This window comes from Colius striatus, chromosome 8 (genome assembly GCF_028858725.1).
Source record: "Colius striatus isolate bColStr4 chromosome 8, bColStr4.1.hap1, whole genome shotgun sequence".
Lineage (NCBI taxonomy): Eukaryota > Metazoa > Chordata > Aves > Coliiformes > Coliidae > Colius > Colius striatus.
In genome coordinates, this window is record NC_084766.1 from 13842259 (window position 1) to 13860735 (window position 18477).

The following is an 18477-nucleotide window of genomic DNA, read 5'->3' on the forward strand; positions in this document are numbered from 1 at the left end:
ACCTACCAGACTTAATAAGGAGAGGTTTTTCTATGCCTAGAAAATACATTAATTCCATTTACCTTCTAAATTCAATGTAAATAAATACTGTACCACTTGCTGAGGTAAGAGTGGGATTAAAAGCTGTATTTCATCTGTATAAACTACAGCAAAATGCAAAATCCCTTACTCCCAAGGTGGAGATGTGAGTGGCATGAACATGAGAAGTAAAATAAGCTGCATCAAAATAACCCCCCTAATAATTTCACTGGGCTAACTTCTGCATGTAATACTAATGCAGATAGCTGTTTGTTGCTCTGTAAAACACATCCTGGGATTCAGCCCTTCAGGACATAGGGTCAAACTTGAATTTAGGAAGGGCTAACCTCTTATCAAATACAAGTATCCTTAATTTAAATTTAAGGACAGAGTTACAAGTGCATCCCGTATAAAACAGGCTAGAGATGGGACAGGAATTTGGTATTTTAGAGGACGCACAGACTGTATAGCCCTTCCTTTGTACTGTAAGACTGCAATTTTTTAACCCAGCTTGGTAAATGTTGTGATTAAAATCTACAAAGAACCCATCAGCAAAAGTCTTTACATTCTAGAAACGGGACCTTTATCAGACTTCGATCTTCAATTACTTTTGCAACATCAATAAATGCCAACAACTTTCACTGAGATAAAAGATTCTCTTCTCCGACCAAGCTGAAAACATGATCTTCAGTCATTCTACCGAATCACAACCAATTTCCTCTGGCAGCAACCTTTACTGGTTAAATATATTGTATGTGATGTCCACAGACCACTCCAGGTTGGAAAGGAACCCAAAAAATTATCTGGTTCAAGAAAAAGTAAAAATGCGTTTGAATCTCTGCATGACCTTTTTGGACTTTCTGAAGAGAACACATAAATAAACCCATCAACAGCTACGAAGAGCAGGTTCCAGTAGTAACGCACAGATCCAAAAGTTAATTCAGGAAGTAAGCACGTTGCATCAAAATGTATTTTCAACAAGAATATGAAAACCATAATGACCTTTCATCGTCAAAATTGAGTGAAATGACCATCTCCCTGTAACTGGCACAGGTCTTACCTTTAGCTGGACAGTTATAGTATGACCAGTCACTGTTTGTTATTATTCTTCTATCCAGTAACTTCATATTTGGTATGTTATGATTGGACAATTACAGTATGTCCTCCAATTAATTCCCTAAATACATAGTTTGAATGCAGTTAAATCTATCTCATTTTCTTCCACCAAAAATAAGCCTCTTCCACACGTTCTTTTACATTTTTCTTTTACTGCAAGCCCTTAAGATATCTCAAACTAGTTTTGTTTTACTTGATCCAGAAAATACCACAGTACCTCTGTTGCTGCTGCACAGTGACAGTGTTTGGGAAGTGCTTCGTTTTTGTATGGACACTAGATAACAGGTGTTCAGCCATAATGTATTTGTCTCTCGACAGTGTCAGTAATGTATAATAATTTATTAAAGAGTAATAGTGAAGCAATCTGTGCTTGTGTAGGTAATAGGGAACTTGCTTCTGAAGCACATGGGTATCATTTTCTTACAACTGACCCAGCGCATGTTCTCTATTTTGTAGGAAGGATAAGCGTTAATAACACTTTCTTGTTTTACTTGATTTCAAAAACAGGATGTCTGCTTTTCTAAAGCTGAAAGGTAGAACTTAAAAGGCATTTGTAAAAGGCAATGAAAAATATTATTTGCAGCTGATACCCAGACATTCCTGTTGGGACTGCAAAACTCCTTCAACACACACTTTTGTTTTACAGTAAGTTTATGATACAGTCACTGTTGGAAGACAACTCAAGGGCACTTTGAAGAAAGTAAAGGTTTGTTTAATGACAATTGTGACTATTTTTCTGCTTCTTCAACATCTCAGGGATCTGAAGTTGGAGTAACTGATCAGTTTCTCTAAGGGCAATGTGTTTGTATCTCTGAAATTACAGGATTTATTTTTTTCCTTTCTCAGATGAAGGCGAGACATTGCACCCAACAACAAATATCATGTTGATACATACTCACATCACTGCAGGTCCAAAATTTACAGCCTATGCAGAAACCATGCAATTTCATATCCCTTGGGCTGATGGAGAAACTCCTCTATCCCAAAGCAAACCATAGGCTAGCCTTTTGAACACCAAGGATGCTCACTAGAGACCTGGGATATCCACTTCTCAATCTGCACTTCACCTGCACTCAGTATCAAGATCAGCATACTTCTGCTTGCTACTTCAGTGCTTACACTTTTTGGCATATTAGGTTTTGCTTCTACAGTGCTGAATCACTAATGCTGGCTGCTGCCGTGCTAGTGGAAAATGTATTTATTTCTATGACTAAGTGGTATACAAAGAGGTGCTGTTATTGACAGCTCTTTTAGTGCTTAAACATCTTTTAAAAAAACACCCAAACCTGAAAGCTGATGGTTTTACATCTTTTTAAATAACAGTATTTCCTAAAGTAGCAAATGAGCCTCTGGTCAAAGTGGATATGTGTGTTTTCATTCCACAAAAACTCTGGTTGGTAAAGAGCATACACACCACTGTGGAAGGTGCCACAGAGAAACTCCATGGCCTTTCTGAACAAAGGCAGCAGAGTACTAAAGGCCAGAGGCACCACAAATTAACTATGAGATTTCATTACTCTGTAGCATTTCCTGATACCAAAGTTCTTCTCTTTGCACTTTTCCACTCATTGTTGTTAAATGTGCTGATTGTACCAAAATACATCTGACGTTGATTACCATAGAATGGTAGGTTTGGAAGGGACCTTTACAGATCATCTAGTCCAATCCCCCTGCAGAAGCAGGTCCAAATTAAGATCCATTAAGGTCCATCCAAATAAAGGTCCCTTGTAAGATCTAAAAAGTATCATTTCTGTCCACAAAAGCCTCAGTTTCTTCATAACTCCCATAACCATTAAGATAGCTAGAAGCAGCATGTGCTTTATGGTCTTTGCCTTCTAATTTCATTTTCTCAACTTGCCTGATTATTTTGAAGTAACTTGTAGAAATATCATACCTTTCAGACTTCTGCCCCTTCATCAATTTTGGATGAAATTGTTATCATGTACTTGAAACTCAGGGCACTTAGAGTTATTATAAGAAACAAGAGTAAAAGTGTTCACACTTTTCCACTGTGATTTCCATTACAACTGCTCCTCAACATGGCAGTGTGGTTTATCTTGAAAAGAGGATACTGGTACCTAAAGAATTCAAAAGGAGTAATTACTGTACTATAAATGGCAGTGGCACAATTTGCCAGCTAATGGTAGCAATATGTATGTGGAAAGGAGAAAGTACACGAAGTAATGTTCCGCTTGAGGTACAGAAAATCAGGCTCATGGTTTCTTATGAGCTGCTACAGCTTTCTTTGAGAGCATTGCCAAGAATTATGCATTCTCTGATAAAAAGGCCCTGGGATAAAAGTCTGAATAATAGAGCTACTTCATACAATTCTGACATTTGCTGACAATTACTTTATGCTTAAGGACAATGATAAGATTGTAATAGTCACTTATACTGCGGGAGAGAGCCCTGATACCTTTTTTTAGCCTCTATTCTTATTTGCACGTTAAAAAGTACAAATCCTGCTTTATTCAACTGACTGAGCTGGATAGTTATGGCAGGAAGAGTGTAGACTTAAAAATGAAGAACTGTGCTTATCTGCGTAAACCGTCCAAACCCTCATGTAAGTAATCTGCAATATACTTGAAAAGGCTACAACCAACAGAAGGCTAAAGCTGTCAATTATATATTATTGAGTACCACACGATGACATTTACCTTCTCCTGCTCTCTGCTTCTTTCTCTGGTTGCGTTCTAAATATATCCAGCTCACTCCGAGAGTTTAATGTTGTCACCTCTTTAGATTTTATTCCATCATTATTTTTAATGACAATAAACCACTTCAAAGTCCCACTTCCATTTACAAAGGCTGTCTGGTTGACTTTAACCCTCAAAAGTTCAGTAATACCCCAGGCGCACATTTCACCTCAAAGCAAACGTGTGTAAAACATAGTTTAAGGGACAGGTGGCTTTTAGAACATCATCAAAAGAAGCATGAGACACTGCTGTTGCCTATGATCAATCAAATTATTTACTGCAATGACTTCTGACTGCGATTTCTGTTTCAAAGCATCTTAAGTGCTTTGATGAGTCCTTCTGGTTAGTCTGCTCTCCTTTCACCTCAGATGATCCTTTTACCGCCCCCACATAACAGCCCGAGAGCTTGTGTACATAAAAAGCTCGCAGGCATTCAGAGGCTAGCGAGTGGCTTTGCTTTGGGCCAAGGGCTGCCTATTTACTTCCTACAGTAATAAGACATCCCTGAAGCGGCATGAGAAGTGTCCTGATAACCGCCCTGGCCGACGCCTGCTACGTGTCGTTTGTAGGGCAATGAAGAAGACAGAGCAGCGCGACTGCTGCGGGACCGCAGAGCAGCCCCGACCAGGGCGCCAGGTCCCGCTGCAAGATGGCGGCCCTCCCGCACCACGGCCGCCCGCCTCAGCCAAGATGGCGCCGGCACCCCTCCCCTCACACAACGGCGCCTTCCGCACGCGGCAGGCCTGGCGCGCGCCCAACGGCCGCCCGGCCCCGCCCCGCGCCTGCGCGCTCGGTCCCGCCGCCGCAGCGCCGTCGCGAGCCGTGACGTAAGCAGCGCGCGCCGCCGCTTGCCGCCGTCGGCGGGGGTGTGCGCGCCTGCGCAGTGGCGCCGCGCTGGGTGCGGGAGGCTCGGGGCGGCCGGCCATGGCTCCGGCGAGGCGCTGCTCAGGTACCGCCGGCGGCGGCTCAGGCGGGGCGCGGAGGCTCCAACGGGTTCCCCGGAGCAGGCTCCGGCGGCGCCCGGCGCGGGGCGGGGAGCACGGCCGGCGCGAGCCCGCACTCCGGCCCGCATTGTTGGCCGGGGGCGGCGGGGGAAGGAGGAGGAGAAGGAGTAGGAGGAGGAGGGGCGGACGGCAGCGGCGGTGGTGGCCTTGCCGCGGCGGGAGGCGGGGAGGCTGCTGCTTCCCGCCGCGCCGGGAGGAAGGGCCGGCCCTCGCCGCCTCCCGTTTCCGTTTCTCGCACGCTGCGCTGTGCGCTGCCCGGCGGCGCGGCCCGGCTGCGCGGCGGGGATCTGGGGCTGCGCGCGAAGGGCAGAAACAAAAAAACACCAACAAAAAGGGTTTAGCGGTGCCCAGCGCGATTAAAGTCAGGTTTTTAATATAATCGTTACGGGATAGGAGCGGGCGGTTCCCCCGGCGGGAACGAGGGCGGGAGGGAAGCGGCGGGGCTGGGGAGCGGCCCTGCCATGTTCGCGGTGCGCTTGCCCTTGTTGGAGCGGAGGGGAACCGAGCCCCGGCCAGGAGCCCGGCAGCGCTGCCGAGCGGCGGGAGCGCTGCGAAGGGAAGCGTAACACAAAAATAACGACTCTTCCTTCAGCAGAGTCGCCTTCCCTTTAGACTGCGTTGCAAATTTGGGGGTTTTTTTTGCGTTTCAGTAGTGAGCCCCATGGTTAAGAAGGGGGGAGGGTGGAGAGCGTGCCTTAGGAAAATACAGTAACTTGTCTTGCGACTTTTTTTTTTGTGTTTCCCGCTCTCGATGCATGTTGCCTATCAGGCTTGGGGGTAAAGATAATATTTTCACATGTGTTTCAAAGACTGTAGCTGCGCTTTATTTTAATAGATTGCAGTTTTAGAAGATAGACACCCAGGAGATTTTGTCTTTCGCCATGGCTCAGTTTGGAGGACAGAAGAATCCCCCTTGGGCTACTCAATTTACAGCCACTGCAGTATCTCAGCCAGGTCAGTTTACATATCACTTCATGTTTGAACCCTGACATCTAGCAGACTTGGAGAGCCCATAGTTGGGTATGCAGTTAAGGGTGGCACCATGCTAACTAACTTATTTAAATTTTCTTTAAATGCTTTCAGTTTAGAGTTTTTCATATAATACAGACATATAATAAGTATCGTTGCCTAATACTAGGTTCTGCGTAAGATTTTTTTTGAAGGGGCAATAAGTAAAATCCCAGGTGGATTTTTATTGATTCTCTTCATCAGTAAACAAGATATAAAGTTAGTCATATACAGAGATGTGTAAATCAAACTACCTTTCATCAAATTGCATTACTCTAGCTTAAATATTAACAGTGCTAATAAGACATTAGTGGGATTTTTTTAAAGTTTTATTTTCCAGCAGCCTGAATCAATGTTTACCAGTATTTTACCTCTACTAATATATTGAACATATTTCATATAGTGAAGATATCTCTGAAATTCTCTGCTTTGATGGGGAAGGGGTGTATATATATATAGATGTATCTTATTTTATGGCAAGTTAGAACTATAACCAAAGGCATTGCAGTGATAACTTTACAAAGTTCCCTTTGATTTAGCTAAGAAGCCTTATTTAATTGCAGGCCAGTGTGTTTTAAAACCTAGCTGGCCAGATTTTCATGTTTCACAACATAAAAGGTGTCGAGGTGAGACTCTGAGGCTTGCTGCATGGTAAATCTTGGTGCTTCCAGTTCTGGGATGCCTTTTTGTCTTCTTGAATACAAAGTGTGTCACAAATATCATCCTTTCATTGTCTAATGTGAAAAGGCTTCAACAAAGCTGTGGTATTTTGAGGATTCATGATGTCAAAACACGAGCTCGGGCAATAGCCTGGTTGATCTGAAGAGTGGTGGGTTTTTTGCAGTTGTCCTTTGCGTCTTACTCTAGTTTGATATGAAGTTGAATGACGTATCTCCTTTGTCAGTGGTTTTACAGCTGGGAGCTTAGCAGAAGTTGGGACTGTCTGCCCGTCTTTAGAGGTGCATGTTTGTTTGAAAGGGGGAAAAAGCAAAATCTCTCTCTTGACTCAGTTTTTCTTTCCCAGAATGATTCCTTTATCTCCTGTTTTTCCTTTGGGTACTGATCTAATCTGAGTGTGTATGCTCAGGGAACTGCCACCCTCACCCTTCCACGTGTTTCACAACACTTGGTCACTTGGACTTTTCCTCCATGCACATTCACTCCCACTCAACCTAGACTGTTGCTTTGACTAGCCAGCTACCTGCAAGCAGATTTTCCCTATTCCTCGGAATAGCTCGTTCCCATGTCCAAATGGCACTACTCTCCTGTAAGAAATTGATTAATAGCTGGAAAGAGTCAGCATTGGAAACATGGGAGAGACAAACTTTGTTTTTGGCTCTCACGTCTGACTGGGTGATGCCTTGGAGTGTTTAGAGGATGGCAGCATCTGGGCTGCAGTATTCTTGATCTGTTGGCTCATGTGACAGCTAATGTATCAAAAGTAGTGATGGAAGACTGAGGGTCAACTCTATGTCCTGTTTCAGAGGGAAAACTACCTAAAACCTGCTGAAGGGGAGGAGCTGGCAGCCATCTTAGACCTCATTGAGCTAGGACCAGAAGGGGGCCATAGAGAAGAGGTGGATGCAGCAAGGGCACTAGAGGCATTTCTTACCCATTTTCTTATTCCTATGACTCGTGCCTTTGGTTAGCCTACTTCTGAGCCACCTTAAATTAAATTAAGTGCAAATTTTAATTGGGATAAGACTGAGCAGCATCATTTACTGTGAGAGATTTTTTCACATCCTCTATGAGAACAATATCTCCAGGGATTCTTAGCTCTTCGTCTGATCTAGCACCACCTGACTCAAACATGAGACCCATTGAAGGCTAACAGTTGATTGCACTTCTGCCTTCTTCCTGTGCTGCTTCTAACCTTCCTTGGCATTGCTAGAGTCCCTCTTTGCATTAACATCTTCTCTGCAGTATCACTTGCAGATATTTAGCTCCTCACGTCCATTTGTGCAATCCTTTCCTGTTCCTACTACATACTTTTTCCTCTGTTTGGTTTTCTTAGGCAGCTCTGATTTATGATACAGAGCACAGGAAACTTGTTTTGTAGAGTATGCTGTGCTCTGTGGCACTGCTGGAAACTGAAGAGCAGTGTTGAGCAGTCAGCTTTCCTGCACTTCTCAACATGTCGAGCTGGATGGTTTGCCTGGTGGAGAGATGCTGTCAGTGCTCAGGCAAACTGACTAGCATGTACTGCTTCTCACCTGTGGCTGCACTCAAGAAGTTGTGCATGTTGGCCTACCCTTGTGAGTCTCAGTGTTCATAAACTGATTTTTCGAAAATATGTTAAGTAAATTTGCATATGGTTTTCAGAGGATTGGCCAAAGGTGTTGCATATGTTTGTGCATGGCAGCTGTTTTTATACAAGTGCCAGATTCCTTCTCCAAAAGCATCAGGGTGCTTGGGTATGGAGAAAAGGGAGCTTGATCAAGCAACATGATGTATAGCTTCTTCCTAAACTTGTAAAAAGTGGTGAGTGATGGTGTTATAAACCAAGTTTCATAATTGCAACAAGATTTTGGCTTGGTTTTTATTATTGCTGACTTACATATTGTCTTCTTCATCCCTGCTGGAGAAGTAACTGTATGAGTTACGGCTCTTGATTATTAAGGTGAGATACTAAGCTGGTATAGTTATACAGTCACATGCTGTGTAACAAAGTGTTCCAAGGATCCCTTTGGGATAGCTTACTAATTACTGCCTATACCTGTGGTATTAGGAGAGAGACGGGTAATTCCATGTGCCAGCAGAGATCTATGTGTGAGGAGGGACTCCTGCTTGTAACGCAGTGAAATTGTTTCTCTACTCCTTGTGTCATAGTTTTGTGCATTGCATGACTGAAACCAGAATCAAGTCCCTGCTATGCTGGTAGAGGGTTGTTAAAGCATAAGTTAAATTATGCCTACTACAGAAAATTAAAGTTTCAGAAAATTAAAATTGAAATCTTCCTTCCTAGCACAGATTGCTTTTTGCAAGTACTCTTTACACTTGCAACTTGCACAATGATGTGTGAATTCCGAAACGCCTGTGAAGGAGAATCCTCTCCTGTTCTGTCAGCTGTCGATTTTTGACGTGTCTTTGGGTTGTATCGCAGTCCTTGGCATATGCTTTTTTCAGAGTTATGGTTTCTGGTTGCACAGTGAAGCCTGTTTTTTATAGTCCAGGACTATGCTGTGTTCTGGCTGATTAGTGTCTCATTGTATCAGAGTGAAGAACAGTGCACCGGACAAAAGCAGAAGTGGCTGCAGCTCAATAGTATTACGATCACCTCTCTGAGGTGATTAAAGTGCAAGACTAGGACAAGCATGTAGTGGATCTCGGAGCCACCAAGAAATAGCTGATGCACAATTTGCTGGCTTGCTATAAACGGATGTCCTGTGATAAATACCCTGAGCCTAGTTTCTATTGTGTGCCTGTTAAAAGGAAATTTGTTTTAGAGTAGGTTGTATGGTGTTTGTATTAGAAGTGTGTTAAGCTTGAAGAAACTTAAAAACCCAGGGAACCAAACTCATGCTTTCTGACAGCTGTGAAAAGTATCCAAAGCCCTGGGTAGGGTGTGCCTTTACTGTAATCCTGGTAAATCTACATCACTTACCAAGGAGGTATGTGTAGCTACGTACTCTGAAGATGTTTCCCTAATCTTAAAGGGTTTCTGGGCTTCAAAAGCAGCAAGAGGGACTATGAAATAATGTCTCTGGGTTTGCTACAACAGAAATTTCTGTTAGCTGGAATGATGCATGAGCTGCAGCCTAGGACTCCAGTTTCTATCCAAGCCCTTTCAGATGGTCGTGCCATGTAGTATTTGGTGCGAGTGGAAGCTGTTTAGACTGCATTTGAAGGGAGGCATCTCCAACACTGTGCTTACTGAGATAATTACAAATCCTAAGAAGCTATTGTTTGTCACTGCAGATGCCTGTTGCCAATAATAATAATATGGCAGTCAGATGTCAGTTCCAGGCTCAGTCTGAAATTCATTCTGTCTCTTGTTTTCTCTATGTTTTCTTTTCTTTTTTTTTTTTTTTAAAAAAAAACCTAGTAATGCAAACATCTGTTTAATCAGAGCCTGTTTGACCAAGATGAGTACATAGATGAAAGGCAGTCAAATTAAACTGCTCAGATACTTCAGGGCAAATTGATAGAAACAAGATACAGCTTTGAAAAAATTGTCCTACAGGTGTTATCATTTGAGGGGTTCTCAGCAGTCTTTTGTCATTGCCATTTATTAGTAATTTGACCTGCAGTGTTATAGATGACATGATGCCCAGTTAATATTAAATTATGGTAGGGGTGGCAAAAAATCTTTTCTTTTCTAATTATTTTTCCCCTTAATGGACAAAATAGGAGAAGAGTCTTAGGATGGGCTGGGAATTGTTTGAGATAATTATGGGTTATGCTGGAAGGAAAATTGACAGTGGAAACTGAAGAGCAGAGTAACCCCAAGATCTGGTTTTGGAAGCAAGTCATGTTAATATTTTTGTGGGTATCTTTGGTACAAAAGTGGAAGAGAACTTGTGAAACTTGCTTGATGATGATTCCCCTGCTCCCCTTCCCATGTTGGTACAACATTAGAACAGAACATTGGACTGAATGACAATAGCTGGCTAGCCAGGCACATTCAAAGGAAATAGCATGAAGTGAGTTTCTGCACTAATAGGAATTTCTACTCAGCATGTGGAAATAAGATGAAAAAGATTACTGCCTTGGCTATTTGCCTTAAGTGAGCCAGCAAAGTAATGCAGCTAAGAAAAGTGAAAGTTGTCCCAAGATGCAGCAGCAAAGCATTTTAATCAGACATAAAGATCTGCTTAAGGTGTGTTATGTGAGGCATTGGTGGAGTTCCAGATGAGAGTGTGCTTCTGGATGGTCAAAATTGCACTTTTTGGACAAGCAGGAGGCAAGAAGGTCAAGATAATGGAGGGCCTGTCATAGGAGAAGCCTCTGATTTGGCTTGCTTGACTTCTAAAGACACCTGGAATTTCCATGGGGAGGGGAGGAAAATGTAGTACTAGAAATACTGTAGTTTTGCTATGCTGTAGAATGCTTTATTTCACTACTGCTCCCTGGGATACTTATATGACAATATTTGCTACAGATCGTAGTGGTGATGATTATTTTCCTTGTTGGTTATACATTTCTTCCATGTTTCACTCCAAATTTGTAACATAATCAGTGCTGTCAACTGGCTTTGTGAAGATTATACTCTACTGGAGCATGGTAGAGAGGATTGCCTTGGTCAGGATCCTTTAAGTTGGTTACAGCATTTTTGCACATTCTATAATGATGATTACCAACTGTAAGCACTTTCTCACTGTATCCATGGGTGAGGAACGAAAGCTTCGTTTTTGGATCAGTAAGAAGAATAGTGCAGAGCGCAAACTCTGTAGGAAGAATACTGTAAAGCTGTTCTTCATTGTGCCTTTTTAATAGCTGTGGAAGTGAAAGGAACTGTGTTCAACTTGAATGTTCTTCACTTCTGAAGGTGGCTGGCTGACCTGTTTTTGCTGGCAATATGTTTCCCTGCTGAATTTCTCTTTGGTTTAATTTAAACACATGGACTAGACTGAGAGCTTGATGAAGTGATATTTGATCGTGCAGCTGCAGGTAACTTTAAAAAAAAACTCCTGATGAGGAGGGAGTGAGTTTCCAGATACATTTGCAGTCTTCACTTGTGCTGTGCAGGGCTTTTTGTTCCTCAGAGTTCCATCTGCAGGGCTTAAGCATACTTTGTTGGGAAGTATCGCATGCATAAGAAGAGTAGTATGTGGATGGCCACTCCCCATGATTTGCTTCGTCTTCTACAGTGAGTTAAAAGGTGATGTGGCAAAAAAAACCCCAAACTAATCTTTCCTTCCAGGCTGTTTGAGTGTGGGCAGTGCAAACCTTGCCTAGTAAGAGCTGGAGAGAGCTTGACTTGGTCCCTTTATACATGGGGACTGATAAAACTGCCTGCTGTTATAAGGCTGTTCCTTCTCTACCAGCCCCCACATCTACAAGATCCATCTCACTGGGGGACAAAGACAATACCAAATGAAGTGAAGCCTTGTGTATTTTCAGAGGACATTCCATAAGCCTCTCTGCTTCAGAGCTGCTATTTCAGTAAAGATTTCTCTTGCTTTCAGATAAAATGAAATGTGTTAATTTACAGCACAGGACAGCAGTTTTATCTGGCTTATCCAAAACCTGAAATGGTCAAGAAAGACAGCAGTGTGTGTATGTGTTGAGTGTGGACACAGATGAGGATGACAACTACTAGAGTTGTAAAATCATGAGCAACTTGAGTGAAGGAAATTCAATAGTCTCTGTGACCTGATCTAGGTGGATCTGCTTTAGCGGGGGAGTTGAACTACACGATCTTTAGAGATCTGTTCTAACCACTGCCGTTCTCTGATTCTGTGCCACTGCTGTAGTATACTATTTGTAAATGAATGTAGGAGAGAAGCTAGTGAGAGGTGATCCTTTATCTTGAATTTTGGAGTTGTGTTTATTTATTTCTTGAGCTTGATGACTCTGAGCTTAAGCAAAGCATCACATATTGCATGTAGTATAACTGTCAGAAACCTCAGCTGTTTCATGTTGCTCTTAGTGCTTATTGTGTGTGTTTTCTTTACAGCTGCTCTCGGTGTACAGCAGCCATCGCTGCTTGGAGCCTCTCCTACAATATACACCCAGCAGACGGCATTGGCAGCAGCAGGCCTAACTACACAAACACCAACCAACTATCAGCTAACTCAGACAGCTGCTTTACAGCAGCAAGCTGCAGCTGCAGCAGCTGCATTACAGCAGGTAAAGAAAAAGGAGCACTTGCTGTTGACTGTATGAACTATAACAATATAAAACAGTGGCTTTGTAAAGCTGAAGTATCCAGGAGAAAAGCAGAATAGGAAATGGTAAACATTGTAGTGTAAACCTGTTTTTTAAAAAAGTGAGATTTTTAGATGTAGAGCTATCAGTAGTTGTATTAATCTGTGACAGTGGGAATTTTGGCTGTGGAGGTGCTAACTTATAGCTATGGAAAGTCTTTGGGGAAAAGGAGTTTTGCTACACCTAAATCAGGACTCTCAAGTATCCTTCATCACTGTATGTGCAAAATTGCATTTTGTGTGACCTCATACTGGGCCCTAGGTGCTATATAACTGTGAAGCATAGGAAAAATTGTTGATTTTAGCTGTGAGGAGGAGTGCATCAGAGTCCACTCTAAAGACTAAGAGTATTTGTTATGATGGTAATGTATGTTGATAAGATTTGTTATATTATGTATTAGAATTGCCAAATGTGAACACTTCTATCTAAAACTTACCTAGTAGATAATTTATTTAATATTATTTGTTTTTAACAAATACTATTTTGTTAATAACTTTAAAAATTTGTTATTACTGGCATAATAATGCTTCCTTTATCTGAGAGATTTTTACTTTTATCTGTTTCAGCAATATTCACAACCTCAGCAGACTCTCTATAGTGTACAGCAACAGGTTTGTCTGATTCTTACTGTGTACATCACAAATAACTTGAAAAATAATGTTGGTTATATGGCTTGTAGCAGTTGTCTCCAAAATCATCCTCATATGGCAAATTGTTAATGAAACTAAGTAATAACATTTTTTTGTAGTGTAAGAGAGCTTGAAGTTCATAAACTGGGAGAGATGTATCCAGAATGGCAGCCTGCCTACCTTCATGCAAAAAGGACATTTAAAAATACATACTGCTCCACGTGTACATGATTCCTGCTAATCTTTGCTCTAAACAGGGCCATATATTTTAACTGCTGGAAAGATGCTGTCCAAAAAAAAGTTCCCTTTTATGGTTTTTTTTTAATGGTCTTTGCACTTCACAGGATTTTGAGAAAGAATAAGAGAATATGGAAATTACAGGCCTAAGCTTCTCCAGCTGCCAAAACTTTTTTGGTACTGCTTTTAGCTTTCACTTACAAAACCTCCAGCATTTCTGCTTACTGAATAAATCTGGATTTTACAATCTTAAAATTAACCTCATGAGCACTTCTAATTTTATGCAAATACAAACTACTGAAATGACCAAACCCCAAAGGACTATTAACTGACTCAGATTAAGCAAAAACTCTTACTTATAAAGAGGAGGTAAAATTGTACAATTTCCTTAAGCATATAAAATTAATTTATAACTTTATTTATTTTAAGTTGCAGCAACCTCAGCAGACCCTTTTAACTCAGGTTAGTTTGGTTTTATTGTTTGGTCTTCATCCCCAAACAGAGATAATGCAAGAGTGCAAATTTGTGACATCTTGGGTAGTTGAATCTGTAAAATGAACTAATATAAACAGACATTTTATTGGCACAGGTTTATTTTATCCAGATGTTAAAATATGCATAGCCTTGCTTTCAAAAATTAAGAGCAGACACTTTTCCTTAATCTTGAAGGGAGTGTATCTGTCGATTACATTCTAAATTTTTTTAATTTGAACTTCAGTTGTTGTTTTGCAGTAAGTAACAAACCGGGAAAATCCTTTCCTTTGAGAAGGAATTTAATTCTGTTAACAGTATTGCAGTATGTGTACAGAGAGGTTTCAAAAGCCTCTTGCTGAGCTTGACAGATTTAAAACATGCAACATGTGTTCAACACACTGGAAGTTGCTTTAGTTCCATTTTCACTTAATCTTTTAAACATACTTTAAAAATCCCTTAAAAAAATTTCCTTAATTTCATTGCCGTACTGTATTCTACTTTTGTAAACAGATGAATTGTTGGATTAGGGAAGGGTTTGTGTTAACCTCAGCCTTCACTGACTTGTAACACTACAGTTGGGATATAAATGGAGAATAAGCTCTAACTTTGCTACAAATGTACACTTAGGAACTTGCCTCCTCTTCACTGTACAGGTTACATGTAAAACGATAAGATAGTCTTTGTTATTTTTTTCTAAGCAATGTACAAATATTGGGGAAGTTGACTTTTTTTAAAAAAAGATAAAGCCAGTCTTCATTCAAAGTAGAAGAAAAATAATATTCAAACAAATAGACCAACAAAAAACTTTCACTTTCTGAAAATTTCTATTCAGAATCATTGCTTTAGAGGCATTTTAAACTCCTCTCTGTATGAATAAAGGAGCTGATCCTTGTAGGTATGTCAGCTGGTTATAAGATTTATAGTTTGCTTTATTTTGCTTACAGCCAGCTGTTGCACTGCCTACCAGTCTTAGCCTGTCTACTCCTCAACCAGCAGCCCAGATTACTGTTTCTTACCCGGCACCCCGGTCAAGTCAGCAGCAAACCCAACCACAAAAGCAGCGTGTCTTCACTGGGGTAGTTACTAAGCTACATGATACATTTGGTTTTGTGGATGAAGATGTCTTTTTTCAACTTAGGTAAGATATAAATGCTTGCCTGCAGGTGTACTCTGTGATACCCTCGCTAAATAAAAGGTTGCATTCTAATTTTGTGCCTGCAGTTAGTATGTTGTTTTCTGTCAACACTGAAAGATGGTAAAATAAGTTAATAGATGCTACATCTGAGTTCATTTATGTGATTTTTTTTTTAAGTTTTCTTAATGCAAATCCCAAAGCTGGGAAACTCAGAACTTATTAAGCTCTTTGTGATATGAAATTGGAGGATTTATGTGATTTTTTTTTTAAGTTTTCTTAATGCAAATCCCAAAGCTGGGAAACTCAGAACTTATTAAGCTCTTTATGATATGAAATTGGAGGATTTGTGGGTGATTAAATGCATGTAAGTTAGTATCTGCCCGTGTAATGTTTAGAAAACTTTTACTTTTGGGCCAAAGATGGCAATTAAATTCCTGTGCATGCTCCAAACTGAAGCAGATAGTAGTTTCACTGAATTTGGGGAGAGATGCCCTCCTAAAAGCCTTTGTCTACTTTCTTCCAACTTTAAAAGTAACTTATAAAACTAGATAAATAACACTCTCACAATACATTTTCTGTGATGTTTGCAGTGCTGTTAAAGGAAAGACACCTCAGGTGGGTGACAGAGTTTTGGTAGAAGCTACTTACAATCCTAATATGCCATTCAAATGGAATGCCCAAAGGATCCAGACACTTCCAAATCAGGTATATGGGGTCATCTCATCTAACTTGTACTGACTGCTTCTGATTTGAAGCTGGCTCTCAACTCATTTTCTCTTGTGCCGTTAGAACCAGACGCAAGCTCAGCCTTTACTGAAGACACCTCCGGCAGTTCTTCAGCCCATTGCACAGCAGACTGCATTCAGTGTTCAGGCACAGCCACAGCCACAGTCCTTGTTGCAGGCACAGATATCAGCAGCTTCCATCACACCTTTGCTTCAGACACAGCCTCAGCCATTACTGCAGCAGCCACAGCAGAAAGGTGCTCCAGTACACAGAGTCTGTTGTGGTCCTGGTGTTTAATGTGTGGTGATTATGTTTTTGTTAGAAGACTAAAGTGACAGTTGAAGTAATAAGGAAAAGGACTCTAGAATTTTTAGTATGAATGTGTGTCTTCCTGCAGGTATATGCAAGGTACACTGCCTGCAATAGCTCAGGAACCACCGGGTTAGTGTAATCCCCACAGACTCCTGGTCACGTTATGATTTCATAATCTGGAAGCAAATTCAATGTCATTTTTATTCTGATGCTTTCATGGGCAAGTTGGGGAGTTAAAGGTTTTAATGGCAGTGTAGTTCTTCAGGATCTTCTGGAGTGTTCAACAAGATCGGGTTTCACACAGTTGGGATATTAAAACTATTCTTTCTGATTTTGTGTCTTATTTTGATTAGCCAAGTTAGCATTTGAGAGAAGAAACACCGATGAACGTGGCAAATCTAAAACAAAGGTTGTCATGGGGTCACTTAAACTTTGAATGGCTGAAGAATCAGTAATAGGATTGGTAATAAGATACAGTAAAAGCCAAAGGAGAATATTTTAGGCTATCCTTTAAGCAGAACTGGTTTGGGTAAATGCTTATTACTACCTGGGTAGTTCTAGTTCATTGGTGTTTAGTAAAGTTTGCTCCATTTATAATCAGTTGGATAAATGTCTTGAGACAGCAAAAGTATGTGCTGGGGGATTGATGCAGCAGGATAATAAGTTGATTTAAGATTAATTTTTCAGGAAGCTAATTGTTTCTATCTATGAATAGCCTTAAAGATGAGTTTGAGCTTTTCTCTAGTTCAATGAGTAGGTAGTATATCTATCTTTAAAACAAATTACTTTTCCAAGAAAAGGCTTAGGCATTTACTGTAATGGCTTCTGTGTGCTTAGATTATATTAATTAGCCTACATCTTAAGAACATGCTTTTAAATCAGTGTTACTAGAATGTCAGTCTGCAGCAGGGAAGAACATGACTCTCAGGTTTCTTGGGGTGGGTGTTATTAATAGATGTATTTGACTCTACAGTTAAATTAGAAAATGGACACAAGTGAAAAGCAATACCAGTGGAGGGTAGGTAGATGTCCCCTATTATGTATTGATCTTGTATATTTTTATTTCAGGTGGTTTGTTACAGCCCCCTGTTCGACTAGTGTCACAGCCTCAGCCAGCTCGAAGACTAGACCCACCATCCAGGTTTTCTGGGAGGAATGACAGAGGAGGAGACCCGATGCCAAACCGGAAAGATGACAGGAGGTATGTTATAGGAGACTGGACTATAATCAAAGCGTTCTGTAGAGACCTGTCTTCAAAGACAGCTGAGCTGCCTGCTCCAGAATGAGTCGGTGATATGTGCAAGTGACTTTACCGTTACATATTAGTGAAGAGTTCTTGTGTATCTGAAGTTAAGGAGTGGTGTAATTGGTGTCTCTTGTCAAGAGACGATGTGCTGAAACAATCAATGAGGAGCTTCTCTTTTTTTGCGAATCATCTCTGACAGGCCCAGCTTTTGTGGTGCTAGGAGCCATTTTGTGTTACCAGCATGCAAAAATATTTGTCTTGTATGCATTTTTTAAGCCGTGAGAGAGAGCGAGAGAGACGTCGGTCCCGGGAGAGATCACCCCAGAGAAAACGCTCCAGGGAGAGATCACCCAGGCGAGAGAGGGAGAGGTCGCCTCGCAGACCGCGCCGGGTGGTTCCTCGTTACACGGTTCAATTTTCCAAGTTCTCACTGGACTGGTATGTTTACAGTGCTAAATATTTGCCTGCATCACACTTCAGCTGTGGACACAAGTTACTGTGAGCCATGTCAATGTGTGTGTAGTGAGTGTTAAACAATGATCTTAACCTTAAAGGAAGATTAAATATGTAATGGCTGAGAACCTTGTATGATAAGACTTTTTCTAGATTCTTACTGTTTTTGAATGGTACTGTAAAATACCTCTGTAACTATCTTCATTAAATATTCCCTTAATACACAGACACCTTAATCCAAAGAGTGTTTGGCAGTTAGGTGTTTTGAAACTTCAATCATGAATGATCGTTTTATTGCTGTATCTTTCAAATGTTTGTTTCAGCCGTAGCTGTGATATGATGGAGCTGAGGAGACGTTACCAGAACTTGTACATACCAAGCGATTTCTTTGATGCTCAGTTTACATGGGTGGATGCTTTTCCCATGTCTAGACCATTTCAGCTGGGAAATTACTGTAACTTCTACGTAATGCATAGAGAAGTAGATCCTATAGACAAAAACACTGCAGTCCTCGATCCACCTGATGCTGATCATCTGTACAGTGCAAAGGTTT

General features: G+C 41.1%; 1 protein-coding gene across 5 annotated transcripts in view; it reads left to right on the plus strand.

The window, feature by feature from the left end:
* Positions 1 to 4692: 4692 nt before the first annotated feature.
* The window catches only part of CCAR1 (cell division cycle and apoptosis regulator 1), a 28160-nt gene continuing 14375 nt past the window's right edge, over positions 4693 to 18477 (plus strand). For 2 of the 5 annotated variants that reach the window (XM_062001067.1, XM_062001071.1), the window contains exons 1-11: positions 4693 to 4779; positions 5670 to 5788; positions 12462 to 12634; positions 13279 to 13323; positions 14008 to 14040; positions 14997 to 15190; positions 15778 to 15892; positions 15977 to 16169; positions 17294 to 17426; positions 17748 to 17909; positions 18248 to 18473. In XM_062001067.1, the coding sequence (XP_061857051.1) occupies positions 5716 to 5788; positions 12462 to 12634; positions 13279 to 13323; positions 14008 to 14040; positions 14997 to 15190; positions 15778 to 15892; positions 15977 to 16169; positions 17294 to 17426; positions 17748 to 17909; positions 18248 to 18473 (1347 nt within the window). In that variant the 5' untranslated portion in view covers positions 4693 to 4779; positions 5670 to 5715. Of the gene's footprint in view, positions 4780 to 5098; positions 5196 to 5669; positions 5789 to 12461; positions 12635 to 13278; positions 13324 to 14007; positions 14041 to 14996; positions 15191 to 15777; positions 15893 to 15976; positions 16170 to 17293; positions 17427 to 17747; positions 17910 to 18247; positions 18474 to 18477 lie in introns of those variants that run through there. The other 3 variants (XM_062001069.1, XM_062001068.1, XM_062001070.1) reach the window with 3 other exon arrangements.